Here is an 18,862-nt window from a genome sequence, read left to right on the forward strand (position 1 = left end):
AGAAAGTGAGAGGAGTTAAAAGAGAAGTTGTTCAGAGTGAACATGAGCTTGGCTAGGCAGAGGAGGGTGGTGATGAATGGGGGCGGTCCAGGCCTTTGTTCCAAGAAGAAACAAAGAGCCCTGAGACCATCCTGACAAGGCATGGGCATGTAAAGGGATTGCACATCCATGGTAAAGGGGAGGTGGCTGGTGTCCACAAACAACATCTTCCTACTGAAGGGCAACCAGATCGTACACAGTTTTCCAAAAATGGCCTCATCAATGTTCTGTACAGCCGCAACATTCCAAGTCTTACGCCCAAAGTTATGACCAATGAAGGCATGAGTGTCAACCCCTTCTTCATCATTCTGTCTACCTCTGACTTCACTTTCAAGGAGCCATGAGGACCCTGCATATTACTGAAAATGCATTGTTTAAGTTACATGATCATGTCATCTATGACTGTAATAGAATATGACTTGTGCACTGTCACATTTTATTTCACTTAACCTTTTGTCACTATATTTTATGCCATCCATTGTATCCTCCAGTCCTCATAGTTTCTGTGTTCCCCACACCCTCCAGCACTGGGAACACAACAATCTACCTGAAAATCATTTCTGGAACCCTACACTTCTTCAATCCATCTTTAACTTCTTTAAAACCCCATATTCATGGCCAGGTCTTCAGGCTCAGCACTGTGATTCAGTTCCATTTCTGTATTTGTTTATATTTGTTTCCTATCTTCAAAAATTTATACGAATACAAGGTGTCCGTCTGCTAATTTATTGCTAGCATTGAGGCTGCAAATCTCTGGGTACAGTTATTTATAAATCTTTCTTTTGCTGGTTTTGTGGTCATCAATGTTTTAATGATCCACTTACCTGGGTAGAAATTTGAGTTGAAAGCTAAAGTTGGAATGCGCTTGGATATAACCAGTTTTTGGCAGAAGTTCCAAATGATTTCTCAACTCGGAGCACACTTCAAATTTTAGCTGGAGAGCTGTGCTTGCCCTGATGAAATAAAGCATAAATCAGATCGAACTATAATTGGTAAAATAAATGCAATGATGTATTGGTATATACATGATAAATCAGCTGAGAAACAATACTTGGTTCTGAGCCATGAGTTTCGATCACAGAAATGACAGCAAAGAAATAGGTAGATGCAGAGAGACATCTGCTAAGTCAGTTTATATTCTTGCTCCTTCAAGAGCCATTTGCTTTCATTTGTTCATGGGCTGGCCAGGCCAGCATATATGATCTCTCCCTAATTGCCTATAGTCAGTCAAGAGTTAACCACATTGCTGAGGGTCTGGGGTAACTAGTAGGGCTGGCAGACGTCCTTTCCGAAAGGACAATAATGAATTTATGACAATTAACAGCGCTTACATGATTGCCATTAGGCTGGCTTTTAATTCAGATTTTCTTTTCTAAACAAAAAGGCTTTACCCTTGCTCACCAATCACGGGTGGGTAGCATCTGGGTTCGGAATTCGGCTGATTGAGGTCTACACAGCAGTGAGGAGTTGGTAAGACGTTTTTCTCTTGTTCTCACAGGGTAGGGTTGTGGGGGCAGAGGAGATTGGTGGGTTGGGGAGTCACATGCAAGAACAGGCAAACCCCTTGATCATTATTTGGGCCTCTGATTGCTGCCAAGGCAAATTGTGGTCTTTAGCTGGCTCTTAATTAACCGCTTAATGCCTTTAATGGCTGGTGAATTGAGAAAATTGCCCATGGATTCTCTCACCCAGCTTTTACTTACAGAAGTGGCATGAAGTTGATGAGTTTTTATCCAGATTATTATGGAAAATAAGAACTCATGGTGTAGAAAGCTAATGAATTTGCAACAGGTTGAGGAATAATTAGCTAATGGAACTCAGAGTAGCATAAATGGGTGAAATCTTGGGTTAGCAAGTTGAGTTGTGAATCTAGGCATCAGTGTTGGAACCTCAATTATTTACAAATTATATCAATGGTTTGGATAAAGAGAACAAAGGTATCATGGCTATATTGGCTGATAATACAAAGATAGGCAGTATCGTAAGTTGTGGAGAGGAATTAAGGGATATAAATTGGTTAAGGTCAGAAATCAGACAACACCAGGTTATAGTCCAACAGATCAATGGGCAGAGAGATCAAAAGATCATACAAATGGTGTGAGAGGAGTTTCGACAGGCCAAATAATAGGTGTCTGTAGGTGATCAAGAGTGTCCACGGTGTGAGTAAAGTGTCAACAGCTGAATAACAAGCTAAGAGATTACCTATAATCCAATTAAATGAGGCAGAAAGATAATTACAAAAAATTAAAAATAAGGTTGTGTGGCCTCAACCATGACCTTGGGTTCATGCCACACTCCACGTAACCCCACTACACTGTTCTATATGTGTAATATCTTCCTAACTGTCCTGCTTTGACACCATCACCTTAATAAATTGTTATGATCTGTATACCTTAATTAGCTTGTATAGTTTTGGATTATTTATTAGTTTGGTTAGACCCTCGGCATGCAACTCTTATACCTATAATGTAATTCCAGTCATTTGGTTTGTCTCCAGCACCACCTTATTTTTAATGTTTGTAATTATCCCCCTGCCTCATTTAATCAGGTCATCTCTTCACTTGTTATTCAGCTGTTGATACCTTACTCACTCCATCTGACACTCTCACACCATTTGTATGATCTTTTGATCTCTCTCCCATTGATCTCTCTGCCTATAAATTCTGTACCTGTGTGATTCTCTGTCACTTCATCTGACAAAGGGACAGCGATCAAAAAGCTTGTGATTTCAAATCAACCTGTTGGAATATAACCTGGTGTTGTCTGACTTCTGACCTTGTCCACACGAGTCTGGCAGTGGCAGCTCCATGGCATAAATTGGTTAATGAGTGGACAAACATTTGGCAAATGTAATACAATGAGAAAAGTGTGAACTTGTCAATGTTGGCAGGAAGAATGTAAACCAGTGTTTCCTGCAATGGTAAATTCACAGAATCCTGAGGTACAGAGAGTGCTGCAGGCTGAGTCATTAACTATTTTTAAGGCAGAAGCAGATAAATTCTTGACTAACAAGGAAGCCAGAGATTATCGGGAACTGGGTGACAATACAAAGTTCAGGTATGATTTGATCAGCTAAGATCTTATTGAATGGCAGAGCTGGCTCAAGAGACCGGATGACATACTCTCTTGCTCCTAACCCGTAAGCTTGTGTGCTTTCTTCAAGATGAAGCACACAAAGGGACACACATAAACTAGAAGTTGCATAAATATAAGAATTGTCACTTGCTTTACAGACAACCTGAGGCAATAATTACAATCTTAGCTTTGATTCTATAAATTTTCAATAGAGGTAACTGTTTACATTAGGTTATAAAAATCCTAAGATGGATAATGGTAATTTTCTAAGGGTCTTAATGACTACAAATTAAAGAGAAACATAAATTGAGAGAAAGTGGATGATCTAGTCAGTCTCCCAAGGCCTATTTAAGAAAGAACCTGCTGTACACGCTTACTGTGCTAATCTTCTCTGTATCGTTCCAGTTTTAGTATTTGTGATGCTGAAGCGAGCACTGTACACTCTTACTGTAATGGAAAAGAGTTATAACTGCTTATTCCAGATGTTTCGCATTAGATGAAACATGCATGATTTAATAGAAGTGATGCTTGAGGCATTGTGAATATTTTTGCAGCATTAATGGATTTATATACAATGATTCATAAGTTTTATATTTGTTTCTTGAAAGTAATATGGAAGAAAAATATAAATGAGCATCAGTGGTGAATCTAGAGGAAATAAAACCAATGAGTGAGTACAGGAGATTGAAGACTGACAACTGAGGAGCTGCAAAAATAAGGTTGAGCATGCAGGCTAGAGCAGAATGTTGTGATGTACTTTGTTTTATCAAACTCTCTGCCTCTTGTTTAGGCATCAAAAATTCTGAGCATTTTATGTCATCATTCAAATGAAGATAACACATCATACATTATACTTGCTGTAATCCGTGTAAGACTGGATGTGAATGATAACAGCGTAGCTTTCTCTTTCAGGACGTTGGAGAGCATTTGAGATTTTAGAAACATATTTCTAAAAGATGATCAGTCAATCACAGAAGTTGGCAGTTTTGTCTTGGTGTCTGGCCCTGATGTTGTATCATGGGCAGGGAAGAACTGAGAGGCATCATTTTGCATTGCTGGCTAGCATGTCAGGTTGCTGGCATCCCCAAGGTGGTTTTAGCATCCCCCCTGAAAGCTGTGGGTAGGCAATTAAGATGACATGGGGGCGCATTAAGGTCCCTTGATCACATCAACTGGAATTTTCCATTCAGCAGCAAGCTTCACATAGCAACTGAAGTGCAATAGTTCAGCCCACTGGTCTCCCAGCTGAAAGTGGACTACCATCTTCGTAAGGACCTCTCACCTTGCACTCACTGGGCCACAGCTGTGGCCACTGTCCTTCCAGTAAAGGGGTTGCCTTGTGTCTCCATTTTGAGGCACTCCTCCCTCTTTCTGTTTCTCTGCAGCTCCTAATCCAGAAGGTGGAATCATGGTGGTGTCTGCTGGAGAGTCTTTCATTGGTCCTCCTGCCTCAGGAGCTCACCTGCCACTTATAAATTGCTAGTGAGTCCTCTGGCCACTTACTGAGCAATGATTCAAAAATAATGTTAGCTGATTGGTTCCAATGAGTGCAGGTTGGTCCTGCAATGCCCTGATGTCAGCATTCTGATATAAAAAAGAAAATGCTGCCTTATATTTACATCCCCACCAAAAAGGGGTTTACCACTGACACTTGATGTTCTTAATGAGTTTTGAGAAGATTTGTAGCTCAGGTTGAGGTTTTGGATGCAGGTTTGCTCGCTGAGCTGGAAGGTTCATTTCCAGATGTTGCATTACCCTACTAGGTAACATATTCAGTGGGCCTCAGGCAAAGCAATGCTGACAATTCCTGCTTTCTATTTATATGCTTGAGTTACTTTGGGTTGGTGATGTAGTTTCCTGTGGTGATGTTATTTCCTGTGGGGAACTTCAAACCAGCGTCTACAGAAAAACAACACATACAGACAAAATATTGAACTAGAGAAGCAATCATCCCAACACCTACAAACAAAGCTGCATCAGAACATTATTTAAATGAGCCACCACACACTGCAGCACAAAGGAACTATGCAGAGCAGGGGAAAATCATCTACACCATATATTCAAAAAGAACGGGTACCCAATGAATAAATCCGCCGATTTCTCAGCAACAAACCCAAACAAGCAGACGAAACACTGACATCTCGGAAATGATTGCCAGACTACTCAGACCCCTTGGCATCGTGGTAGCCCACAAACCCACCAACACACTAACATAGCAGCTTATGAACTTGCAAGACCTATACAGCCAACAAGCAAAACTAATGTCATTTACAAAATACTGTGCAAGGACAGTAACAAGCACTGCATTGGACAAACAGGCAGAAAACTAGCCACCAGGATACAGACTAGTTTTGTACCAACTAGCCACAAAAAGACATGAGCCTCTCTCACTAATATCTTCACATACTGATGAGGAAGGATACCACTTCGACTGGGACAACACATCCATTCTAGGACGAGCCAAACAAAGACATGTACCCGAATTCCTAGAAGCATGGCATTCCAACCAGAACTCTATCAACAAGTACATCGAGTTAGACCCCTCTACTACCCCCTGAGAAAAGGAACAGGAAGTGACTTCACCACAGGAAATGACATCACCAGCCCAAATAAACCCACCGTGGGTGGCACGGTGGCACAGTGGTTAGCACTGTTGCCTTACAGCGCCAGAGGCCCGGGTTCAATTCCTGCCCCAGGTGGCTGACTGTATGGAGTTTACACATTCTCGCCATGTCTGTGTGGGTTTCCTCCGGTTTCCTTCCACAGTCCAAAAATGTGCAGGTTAGGTGAACTGGCCACGCTAAATTGCCCATAGTGTTAGGTGCAGGGGTAAATGTAGGGGAATGGGTCTGGGTGGGTGCGCTTTGGCGGGTCAGTGTGGACTTGTTGGGTCAAAGGGCCTGTTTCCACACTGTAAGTAATCTAATCTAATCTAATATAAATAGAAAGCAGGAATTTTCAGCATTGCTTCGCCTGAGGCTCACTGAAGATGTTACCTCGTAGGGTAATGAAACACCTGGAAATGAACCCTCCAGTTCAGTGAGCAAACCTACATCCTAAGCTTGATGTTCTCGTCTGCCTGGACCCATTCCTGAAAATCTTCGACCAGAATTTCCAAGCACGAATTTTGTTACTGGCAGTGAATTTTTCTTGCTATTCCTGTATATTTCATGTAAGGGGAAAATGTCATTTTCTGAAATATTTACTGAAGTGACAATAACAATATATAATGAACCTGGTTTATAATATGTCTACTTTCAATTATGTTGAAAAATCACAAAGGTATTGTCATTGTACACTTGTTTGGAAGTTGGATTAATGTAAAAATTAAAAAGCCTCTAATTAAATTTTTTGGTGAGAACTCACATGCGATAACCTTTACAGGGTCCATGTGGAATAACTAATTAATCACCTTGTGGAATTGATTGAGTTGGAGTTCCCTTGGTAACAGGCAATGCTCTGCCCGAGTGGACCGCATACCGGATGCCTTAGGAAAGCAGACCCAGCTTGGAGAAAATAGTATTTACTAAACCTTACTTCCAATATCAGGAAGTTGGTGGTCACCAACAAACACAGGGAAATTCATCCATTTTATTATGAGTATTCTCCATAGTACCTAGTGATGATTTGTTTTTACAGTTTCATTTGTGAAAAAAATCTGGAACATTATAATTAACTGGATGTTCCCTTCTTTCTCTGACTTTTTCCCAAAAGTGCTTCATGATTTTAAAAAAAGAGTTGTTTTCAAATATTTTTGCCATATCTATCTATTTATATTCAACCTGCAAAACAGAAGCTGTAGTATGACGATGTAAACTTCACAACTTTAATAACTTCATGCATTGAAAGAATCAGCAATAACTTTCTGGAATAAACTGTTTCGTGAGATGATGGGGTGGCACGGTGACTCAGTGGTTAGCACTGCTGCCTCACAGCACCAGGGTCCCAGGTTCGATTACAGCCTCGGGTGACTGTGTGGAGTTTGCATATTCTCCCCATATCTGTGTGGGTTTCCTCTGGGTGCTCTGGTTTCCTCCCAAAGTCCAAAGATGTGTGGATCAGGTGAATTGTCTGTGCTAAAATGCCCATAGTGTTAGGTGCATTAGTCAGAGGGAAATGGGTCTGGGTGGGTTACTCTTCGGAGGGTCGGTATGGACTGGTTGGGCCAAAGGGCCTGTTTCCATACTGTAGGGAATATAATCATGACAGGATCAAGGAAAAATTGTTGTAAAGGAATTAAAAGCAACATGCAAATTAACCATCTCTGAGAAGGAACAGCATAAACATGCTGTTTCCTGAGAGAGAGAAGGTAGCAATTGCTTGTTAACCTGCTACCCCGTGACAAATGGGCAATTGCTTCTGTAGGCAGGTTAATGTTCAGAAGTAAAGGGGTTAATTGCAGGAAAAGTTGTGTTTTTAGCAGGTGGCCATCCCTGAATGTAATAAGGAACAGGAGAGTACTACTGATAAGAAAGGAAGCTACAGTCTTGAAGTCTCCAGAGATGCTAATCAATATTTGGGATGAAAGAATCTATTGAATCATTAAAAATATCATGCTGCAAACTTGGAAGAGAGAAATCAATACAAGAATCCAACATTAGAACAAATCAGTGGCAGAACTTTGAATAACAACACTATATAGGGATCAAACCGTGGGCACTTCCACAAATAGACACTGTTAGCTGAATCATGGCCAAGGTCCAGCATAAACTGGGTAACAGCCAAGTTGGGTTGTAATAGCTGCAATAAATTTTAAGTGATTGTTTCAATATTTGATTGCGAGATTTCTTAATAAGTCGTGGAATACATAGATAAGTTTCCTTTTTATAATGGTGTTTATGTTACTAATGAATTTTGGAAATTGGAAATGATAAATTTGTGTTTCACCAGCTTATAAACCATAATAATAGTATATGAATTATGCTGAAAAATAAGTCACTGAATATGGAATTTATCCCATAGTTGACTGTAATTGAATAAATTGGTTGTGCATTGGTACAAAAGAATTAGGAAGCAGATCCATGGGCTCCCTTGTGATGCATTGGTGGTGTCCACATCTCTGGACCAGGTGGTCTGGGTTCAAGTCTCACCTGCTCCAGAGGTTTGTAATTACACCTCTGAACATTTTCATTGGAAGAACAGGTTAAACAAGAAATTAAAGCAGACCCTGAGATGGACCTCAGACTGTCCTAGGCTGAGATTAGCCTATGTAAGCCATGAGTAGTGGCTGTATTTCATATTCAACAATAAATGATGTTCCTTTTCTAGTCTGGGTTCCTGGGTTATTACACTATGTTTTTTTAGCATGTGCTGCTTGAGAATGTAGTTCTATCAATTATTATGAAGCATAGCAAGCAGTTACAAATAGCTCTAAAATAACGATTCTTTACTGTTTCTCTTGGGGCTAACAAACATTGGAGTGCTAGAAATGCCATGTAGTTTGTGAGCTGTGCAAATATAGTATTAAAAAACGCCAAAAAAGACAATGTTTCTTTCTGAGCACCTTCATGTCCTAGAAATGAAGGCTTACAATCCCATTTCTATTTAGGAAGGATATCCCCAAAGTGTGTAAAAGTTCAGGCAAACATGTTGATTTATTATATCAACTGCTGGAAGAAACAACAGGAAGCAAACAGGGATTACTTAAATAACAATATAGAATAACGTATGGATGCCACTTGAAAGACAGCTGATTATCAGTAGCAAAATTATTTTGTATACACTGTAATGAGAAATAGTGGAAAGAATAAGAACATGGGACAAATATGAAATTCTTGTACTCAAAGACAAAATGTCCATTTAATCAGGCATACACATCAAGAAGGTGGTGTTGAACTCCTGGAACATTATTAATTTTGTATCAGCATGTTTTGTGGATCTCTTTGTGAGAGACAGATCGAGAGGCATTGTGTTTTTGTAGTTTGGATGAGAACATAACCTTTGCAAATATTAAGATATTTCATATTCTGCATCCAATATATTATTTGAGCATTGTTACATGCTACAATGTTGTATAGGTTCAGAATGGAATAAGCACTGCCAATGCAGCACTCTTGGAATAAGTCTGCTTTCTATTTCATAACTCCAAAGCAGGCTTTGACCAGCACACCAAAATGAATAAATTATTATACTTGCAGGATTTTTGTAAATCAAATTTATTTGTTATTTATTTGTTTGAAATGTTCTTCTCTAAGAATCACAATAAGCAACTATAATGCTAAGGAAAGCATTAGAAATATGGAAGGAAAAACACAAACTGAATTCTACTGTAGTTATGTAATGTTCTCGGGTAAACTACTCAATGTAAAATGACCTTCACCAAGGCATGGTTCTCAAAACATGTGTCTGTATGAGAAGTAGTTATATGCTGTCATCCTTTGCAGAATCACTATGTATTTCACCTCTTGTCTCTTTACATCAAATCCACTCTACTGTAAAGGATCATTTTTTCTTATCAGCTTACCTACTGCAAGCACAAATGGAGTCTTGGTAAAGCCGGTCATACATACAGATTTTCAGGTCTATATTTGGATTTGATAACCAGACTGGTACGTCAACACCCTTTGCTCGAGCCGTAATGGTTATCTATTTTTAGGAGTTGGAAAAAACAAATTATCAGGGCTAATCTGTATAACATGCTGTGCTTAGTTTAAAAATTGCAACAGTTCCAAGAAAGTTATTGCTTTACAACAAATAAAAGCAGAGCAGAACAGTCCCAAATCAGAAAAAAATTGTAATTTTTTTTGAGTTGTATCTTTTATGATGTCTTTATGTAACACTGAAGGGTTTGCCCGGTGACCCTGATACATCTTATATACTGAATGACAGCTGGTTTTGGAACAGTATCAACAGAAGATGAGCATCTTCAGTCTATCCTGTCGAAGCGAGAAGTAAATTGAACAAGGCTGAGTGGCTTGTGAAGGAAATATGAATGGCAGAAAAAGCACAAAGGATTAATAGGCCCTTCTAATTAAAGTCAGTTACACACATACGAGAATGTGGGAAAGGCATGACCATAATCTGCCAACAAAATGGAATGAGAGAATCTGCATGTCTTTGCAATCAAGTAAGTTTTACCAGTTATACAAAAAAATTGTGCAACGTTTTCATTAATCAACTTCTCAGGAGAAATAGAAAGAAAGCACCTTAGAAATGTGAGTTCCCAATTGGTCTTATTCATAACTCTGTGGAAATAAATAAATTTAAATCAAGTTTTAAGTTTCTTAACATAAGTAGTACATAAGGGGTCAGTGAAGATTGTGGCAACATCCAAGAAAGTAGCTAGGAATAGATTGAAGTGGTGTGGTCATCTATGGTGAAGAGACTGAGGACACAGATAGAATGGCCAGGAAGGTAAGACTGAAGAACAGATGGAAAGATTTGGGAGCAAGAAACTTAAACACAACAGGACTGGAAGAAGCATGTGTGACTGACTGTGTCCTGAAACTCCCTTCCCAGCAGCACTGAGCTGCATGAGATGGACTGAAGTGATTTAAGAAGGTCACTGACTGCCACCTTTTCAAGGCCAAATAGAGTTGAACAATAAGGAGATGTTGACGTTTATAACAGAAAATAATGCATATGATAGTCTGGTGATTATTTTAGCTCCAGTTATTAAACAATAGTTTTCTATGTTGAGGGGATGAAATTCTTCAATGAATAGATTCCTCTGGTACATTTTTCACTGTAGCAGGGGATGCCCCTCAAAAAATCAGGTCAGAAGTTGGGTAAATTATAATGGGAAACAAAGAAATGATGGGAGAATTGAACACATACTTTGGTTCTGTCTTCACAAAAGGGTATCAACACCTTTCAGAGGGTTAGATAGGGTGGACAGGGTGAGCCTTTTTCCAAGTATGGTGACGGCGAGTATGAGGGGGCATAGCTTTAAATTGAGGAGTGATAGCTATAGGACTGATGTCAGAGGTAGTTTCTTTACTCAGAGACTAGTAAGTGTATGGAATGCTTTGCCTGCAACGGTAGTAGATTTGCCAACTTTAAGTGCATTTAAGTCGTCATTGGATAAACATATGGACATACATGGAATAGTGTAGGTTAGATGGGCTTCAGATTGGTATGACTGGTTGGCGCAACATCGAGGGCTGAAGGGCCTGTACTGCGCTGTAATGTTCTATGTTCTTTCAGATATGCTAGGGAACCAAAGATCCAGTCAGAGGTGGAACTGAAGGAATCAGTATGAGTAAGAAAATGGTACCGAAAATTAATAGGATTAAAGACTGTCAAATCCCTAAAGACTGATCATCAACATCCCAGGGTACAAAAGGAAGTGTCCTGGAAATACTGAATATATTGATAGTCATCTTCTAAAATTCTATAGACTCTGGAGCAATTCCTGAAAATTGGAGGGTGGCAAATGTAACCCCACTATTTAAAAAGAGAGGGAGAGAAAAAAAATCACGAGTTTCACACCAGCTAGACTAATTTCAGTAACGGGGCAAATGTTAGAATCTGTGAAAGGCAAATCAAGCTTACCAATACTACTGGAGTTTTTTTGAGGATGTGACTAATAGAATAGACAAGGGAGAACCAATGGATATGGCATATCCAGATTTTCAGAAGGTTTTGATAAAATCCTTGGAAGAGGTTAGTGGGTAAAGGTAAAGCATACAGGATAATGGGCAATATATTGGCATGGATGGAGAATAGGTTTCCAGAAAGGAATCACAGACGAAAAAAAGAATTTCCTACTGAGTAGCAGGCAGCTATTTGCAGGGTTACCACAAGGATTAATGCTTGGGCCTCAGCTACTCACAACACATACTAAATGATTTGGATGAGGGAATCAAATGCAATATTTCCATATTTGCTGATGACACAAAATTGAGTGGGATTGTGAGTTGGGAGGAACATAAAAAGACGCTTCAAGGTGAGTGAATTGGCAAATACATAGCAGATACAGTGTATTATGGCTAAATGTGAAGGTATACACTTTGATATGAAAAATAGAAAGGAAGGGTATTATTTGAAAGGTGCTATATTGGCAAGTGAGATGTACAAAAGGATATGGTTGGCCTTGTATAACTGTCTATGAACATAGACAGGTAGATGAGCAAACAATTAGGAACACGAAGTGAATATTGATCTTCATTGCAAGAGGATTTTCATTCAGAAGTAGGGATGTCTTAGTTCAGTTATACAGTGCCTTGGTGAGAGCACAGCTGGAGCATTGCATGCAATTTTGGTCTTGCTATCTAAGAAAGGATATATTTGCCATGGAAACAGTGAGGTGGCAGTTCATTACACAGCTATCAGGGATGTCCCTCTAGGGAGAAGATGGCTTGTATTCACTAACTTTAGAAGGATTCCATAGGTTCTGGAATGATTCCTGCAGCTTGGAAGATAGTTCATGTCACTTCATTATTTAAGAAAGGAGGAAGAAAGAAAATGGGCAATATATTGGCATGGATGGAGAACAGGTTTGCAGAAAGGAAGCAGAGAGGAAAAAATAATTTCCTACTGAGTAGCAGGCAGCTATTTGCAGGGTTACCACAAGGATCAATGCTTGGGCCTCAGCTATTCACAACACATATTAAACGATTTGGATCTGTCAGCCTTATATCAGTAATAGTATGATAAAGGGTGCGATAAATAGGCACTGCATAAAAATTATCTGATTGGTCATAGTCAGCATGGATTTGTGAATGAGAACTCAATTTGAGGTTTTTTGAGGTTGTTATGAACAAATTTGATAAAGAGAAGTCAATGAATGTTGCATACTTGGATTTTCAGAGGGCTTTCGATGAGGTTCCACACAGGCTGTTGATTAACAAAGTTAAAGTATGTGGGCCAGGTGGTAATGTACTAGCAAGCATTAAGCAGTTTCCCTTAACTGAGAGTCTACTTTCAGGGCACAATTAAAAAATAAGGGGGATACCATTCAAGATTGAAGTGAGGAGAAATTGGTTTACTTTGATGTTTGTGAATCCTTGGAATTCTCTATCCCAGAGGATTGTGGAAACTCAGTCTTTGGATATAATTAAAGTAGAGGATGAGAGATCTCTGATTATCACTGGTATAAAGGATTAAGGAGGTAGAATGGAAAAAGGCATTGATCACACTAAATAAAAGGCCTGACCAGCCAAATCCTGTTTCCATCTGTGTGACTATCATTGAGAGTGGTGGTAGATGGAAAGTATTCAATCTAGAGCTCGATGACCAGTGGTGCTCCGCAGGGATTGGTTCTGGGACCTCTGCTCTTTGTAATTTTTATAAATGACTTGGATGAGGAAGTGGAAGGGTGGGTTAGTAAGTTTGCCAATGACTAAGGTTGGTGGAGCTGTTGATAGTGTGGAGGGCTGTTGTAGGTTTCAACAAGACATTGATAGGATGTCAAACTGGGCTGACAAGTGGTAGATGGAGTTCAACCTGGAAAAGTGTTAAATCATTCACTCTGGAAGGTTGAATTTGAATGCAGAATAAAGGTTAAAGGCAGGATTCTTGGCAGTGTGGAGGAACAGAGGGATCTTGGGGTCCATGTCCATTGATCCCTCAAAGTTGCCACCAAGGCTGATAGGGTTGTTAAGAATGCGTATGGTATGTTGGTTTTCATCTACAAGGGGATTTAGTTTAAGAGCCGTGAGGCTATAGAGTCATAGAGTCATAGAGATGTACAGCATGGGAACAGACCCTTCAGTCCAACTCGTCCACGCCGACCAAATATCCTCAACTAATCTAGTCCCATTTGTCAACACTTGGCCCATATCCCTCTAAACCCTTCCTATTCGCATATCCATCCAATGCTGTAGCTCTATAGAGTCCTGGTTAGACGACACTTGGAATGCGGTCACCTCATTAGAGAAAAGATGTGGAAGCTGAGAGAGGGTGCAGCGCAGATTTACCAGGATGCTGCTTGGACTGGAGAGCATGTTTTATGAAGAAAGGTTGAGCGAGCTACAGCTTTTCTCACTGGAGTGAAGAAGGATAAAAGGTGATTTGATAGATTTGTACAAGATGTTGAGAGGCAGAAATAGAGTGGATAGCCAGAGACTTTTTCCCATGGCGGAAATGTTGATCATGAGGGGGCATAGTTTTAAGGCAGTTGGAGGAAGGTTTGAGGGAGATGTCAGAGGTTGGTTCTTTACACAGAGAGTGGTGGGTGTGTGGAATGCACTGCCAGTAGTAATAGTAGAGTCAGATACATTAGGGACATTTAAGCGACTCTTGGATAGGCACATGGACGTTAGTACAATGGAGGATATATAGGTTAGTTCAATCTTAGAGCAGGATAAAGGTTGGCACAACATCAACTGCTAAAGAGCCTGAACTGTGCTGTACAATTCTATGTTCTACGCAACCTGCTGTTTCTTCTGTAGTGATTGTAATGAGGTCAGCAAGCTTCACATTATAGAATATGAGTTCCCTGACTGGGGCTGTTAATCTGGTCCAATCAGGGAACCCTGGCTGACATATAAAAGGAGTGTCAGAGATACAGAAACCCTGGTGTCTGACTCTGTATGAGGCAATACTATAGTTAAGGATGGTTTATGTGTAAATAAAGGGTAACTTGGTGATACAGTACTGGCCTTGGTGCAGTTATTTCATCTTCCTTCAAATTTAAAGCTTAGTTATTAATGTAATCAACTAACTAGGCATGAGACTTACATTTTTGGATGCTGGATCAGAAAACACTAATTCAAAATCCATTTGTGTTTCACCAGGGATTAAAGGTGCAAAGATGATTGGTAACTTGACAGAAGTAAATGCACCAATTTCATCCGCTGTGATCTAAAACAAAAAAAAAGTGATGATTTATAAACAGAAACATGTGATGATTAAAAGTAACAAAAGTTAGTGGCAAAGACATTGATTTTTAGCATATTCTTGTCTTAATTAATAGGATTCTATCAATTTACAAATAACAGTCTGTATTGACAGAAACAGTGTTAGAAGAATCGATGTGCCTCACTGGGGTACTATGCTAGAAATCTAGCCCCACTATTCCCAGAGTCATTACAAGAGTTAATGATTTTATAAACAGCGCAGAATTCCCTAAATGACTTGCCTTTTACATGCAGATTGACATGGACTACATTTCTGTACTTTGCAATAATTACTTTTTTTAAACAAATTAAAAGATTCTGACTACAGATTATGAACCACTTACACAGTAATAAACTTTACTAGTTAAAACACTAATCCACTTATAAACTCCTCTCTATAAACATATTCAGATACACACAAAAAAAGTGTTAAGGGCAGAGTGAAGAATTAAGAAATAAGTAATTCAGTGGTCGCTATTCACAGGGTTTGTTGAATTAGATCCTTTTGCTGCTCAGAATGCTTCTTCTTCAGACACTTTCACATGTTTGCAGGAGGCACAAGGTTTCAGTTATGCAGATCATGACTTAGTAATTAAAAATTACAGCTTACAAGGAGAAATAAGCTGGCTCTCTTCAGGTTTTAGATGCCTTTTATGATAGAGCAAAAACAGCTCTTCTTCCAGAAGTCCATGCTTTGAACATTGACTCCCGAAGCTGTTCAGCTGCCTGGGAGCCAATCGCATAATTGTTGCCAGACAGGTGGCTTTTGTTATTAATAACTGATCACCATTTCACAGACCAATCAGTTACTAGCTATCAGCCAAATCTTCATTTGTACACAGTCCCCTGACTTCAGCTTACCTGTAACTAGGCTTTCCCCATTGCTTGAATCAACTGCTGTGTAACCATCATTTACAATGAGTGTCAGGTAATTTACTTTTAAAAAATGTGCAGCTATCCTCAGCTTTTAAAACAGCTCTTTTCCCATTTCAGTCCATAATCAAAAATGCAGAGAAATTAGGAGATACAGACTGTACACTATTGTCAGATGCAACTTACAGGTGCCATGTATATACCCACAGCTCATTAAAAAATGTTCCAGATACACACAGGAGATGAGATTGTCTGCACAACTTTCAAATATGCATGTATTTGTTACGATGTTTTCATCATACCATTAATGTTTCCGCCATTAAACAACCACAAGCCTCTAATATGATGAATTCAGGAATAGACTGAATACTGACTTGACTCTTCCTAAATATATCATGGTAGGTCACTGTTTTTTAAAAAGTGCCCAGCTTTCATTGCTTTGTGTCTATGCTTGGGTTCAAACCTGTGCAAACAACTCAAATTCATTCCTCAATAAATGCAGCTGCAAAAGTATTCATTTGAAATTTGCAGTTTTCATGTATCTGTTTCAATTCACCTTTTCATATGGATCTGTGTTTAATTTCATGAGTAAAGTGTCATTTTTAAACTAGTGATCAGTTTAAAATTTAAAAAAGATGATCACGTCTGTCAAATCTGCACAACAAGAAACCCAAACATTTTTCTAAAATTCCTTCACTAACAGCACTGCGGGTGCACCTATGCTGCATGAAATACAGTGGTTCAAGGTTACCCTCACTGCCTTCTTAAGGGTGTTTATGAATGAGCAATAAATGCTAGTTCAGTCAACAATACTTGCAGCCCGAGAACAAATTTAAAAACAATGGAGCAATCAGGATCTATAGACAGAAAAGCTTTGGGTGCTTAGGGTGTAGAATTATTCTCAGAATGCAAGTTGACTTGTGCTTTCTCTTCATTGATATTAACAGAGTTATTGCATGTTTCATTTTGTTTCAACAACTAAAAACCTCTCAAAAGCAGCCGACACTACTTTTGGTTTACATCATAAGACCATAAAATACAGGAGCAGAATTCGGCTATTTGGCCCATTTGAGTTCGGACAAAGAAAATTAAAATTACAGCTCAGGAACAGACCCTTCGGCCCTTCAAGCATGCGCCAGTCCTGATCTTTCATCTAAATCTGGCATCTATTTTCTAAGGATCGGCATCCCTCTGCTCCCTTCCCATTTATGTATCTGTCTAGATACATCTTAACTGATGCTACCATGCCCACCTCCACCACCTCCGCTGGCAATGCGTTTCAGGCACCCACCACCTTCTGCATAAACAACTTTCCATGTATATTTCCCTTAAACTTGTCCCTTCTCACCTTGAACTCCTGACCCCTAGTAATTGAGCCCTCCACTCTGGGAAAAAGCTCCTTGCTATCCATCCTGTCTTTTCCTCTCATGATCTTGTAGACCTCAATCAGTCCCCCCCTCAACCTCTGTCTTTCTAATGAAAACAATCCTAATCTACTCAACATCTCTTCATATCTACTCAACCAATCTTCTGCTCTGATATTCAATCATGACTGACATGTTTCTCAACTCCATTCTCCTGCCTTCTCCCCATAACCCTTGATCCCCTTACCAATCAAGAATCTATCTTAAATACATTAATTGACTTGGCCTCCACAGCCTGCTGTGGCAATTAACTCCACGATTAACCACCTCTGACTGAAGTAATTCCTTCTCATAGTTCTAAAGGGTTGTCCCTTTACTCTGAAGCTGTGCAATCAGGTTCTAGTCTTTCCTACTAGTGGAAATATCTTCACAATCACTCTATCCAGGCTTCTCTGTATTCTGTAAATGCCAATCAGATCTTCCCTCATCCTGCTCAACACCAACAACTACAGACCCAGAGTCCTCAACCATTCCTCACACAATACGCCCTTAAGTCCTGGGATCATTCTTGTGGATTCTTTTTAAGGCCAGTACATCCTTCCTTAAATATGGGGTCCAAAATTGTTCACAATATTCATAATGCAGCCGACCAGAGCCTTGTACAGCTGCAGCATTAAATCCCTGCTCTCGTATTCTAGCTGTCTTGAAATGAATGCTAACATTGCAATTGCCTTCCTAATGGTCAACTGGATCTATATGTTAACTGAAAGAAAATCCTGAACCAGCGCTCTTAAGTTGCTTAGTATTTCAGTTTTCTAAAGTCTTTCTTCATTTAGAAAATAGCCAATGTCTCTATTCTTCCTACCGAAGTGCGTAACCTCACACTTCCCCAAATTGTATTCTGTTGGTCACTTCTTTGCCTACTTTCCTGGCCTGTCCAAATCCTTCTACTGCTTCTCTGCCTCCTCAATACTGTCTGCCCCTCCACCTTTCTCTATTTCATCTGCAAACCTAGCAACAATGTCCATAATTCCTTCATCTGGATCATTAATGCCATCCTTAGAACGAACCTTTTATCTCCACTCTCCATCTTCTGCCAGTCAGCCAATCCTCTATCCATGCCAGTATCTTTCCCTAACACCATGGGCTCTTTCCTATTTAGCAGCCTTCCATGCAACATCTTGTCAAAGACCTTCTGGAAATCCAGATATATCATAGTCACTGGGTCACCCCTGCCTAACCTGCTCATTACCTACTCAAAGAATTCTAACAGATTTATCAGGCATGACTTCCCATTGACGAATCATGCTGACTCCACCACTATTTTATCCAAGTACTTCACAATCTCACCCTTAATAATGGACTCTAAAATCTTTACCAATGACTGAGGTCAGGCTAACTGGTCTATTGTTTCCTGTTTTCTGCCTCACTCCCTTCTTAAACAGGGGTGTTACATCAGTCATTGTCCTGTCCTCTGGCACCTTACCTAGCTCTCGCGATCTCTGAAAGGTCACCGCCGCTGACTCTACAATCTCCTCAGCTATTTCTTTTAGAACTCTGGGGAGCGGTCCATCTAATCCGAGATGATTTGTCCACCTGTCAGTTTTACCAGCACCTTAGCGATAGCGACTACATTTACCTCTACCCCCTGCTCTCTTGGAATTCTGGTATGTGGCTGGTGCCTTTCACTGTGAAAACTGATGCAAAGTACCAACCTAATTCCACCACCAT

The 18,862-nt window shown here is 39.8% G+C and overlaps 1 protein-coding gene across 2 annotated transcripts in view; it reads right to left on the reverse strand.

Moving 5' to 3' along the window:
• Positions 1-18,862, reverse strand: part of cfap74 (cilia and flagella associated protein 74) — a 201,498-nt gene that overhangs the window by 70,318 nt on the left and 112,318 nt on the right. For both annotated transcript variants that reach the window (XM_060852040.1, XM_060852039.1), the window contains exons 20-22: positions 14,737-14,859; positions 9,578-9,699; positions 864-992 (exon numbers count right to left, since the gene is read on the reverse strand). In XM_060852040.1, coding sequence (XP_060708023.1) covers positions 864-992; positions 9,578-9,699; positions 14,737-14,859 — 374 coding nt within the window. The remainder of the gene's footprint in view (positions 1-863; positions 993-9,577; positions 9,700-14,736; positions 14,860-18,862) is intronic.

Source organism: Hemiscyllium ocellatum, chromosome 37 (genome assembly GCF_020745735.1).
Source record: "Hemiscyllium ocellatum isolate sHemOce1 chromosome 37, sHemOce1.pat.X.cur, whole genome shotgun sequence".
Taxonomy (NCBI): domain Eukaryota; kingdom Metazoa; phylum Chordata; class Chondrichthyes; order Orectolobiformes; family Hemiscylliidae; genus Hemiscyllium; species Hemiscyllium ocellatum.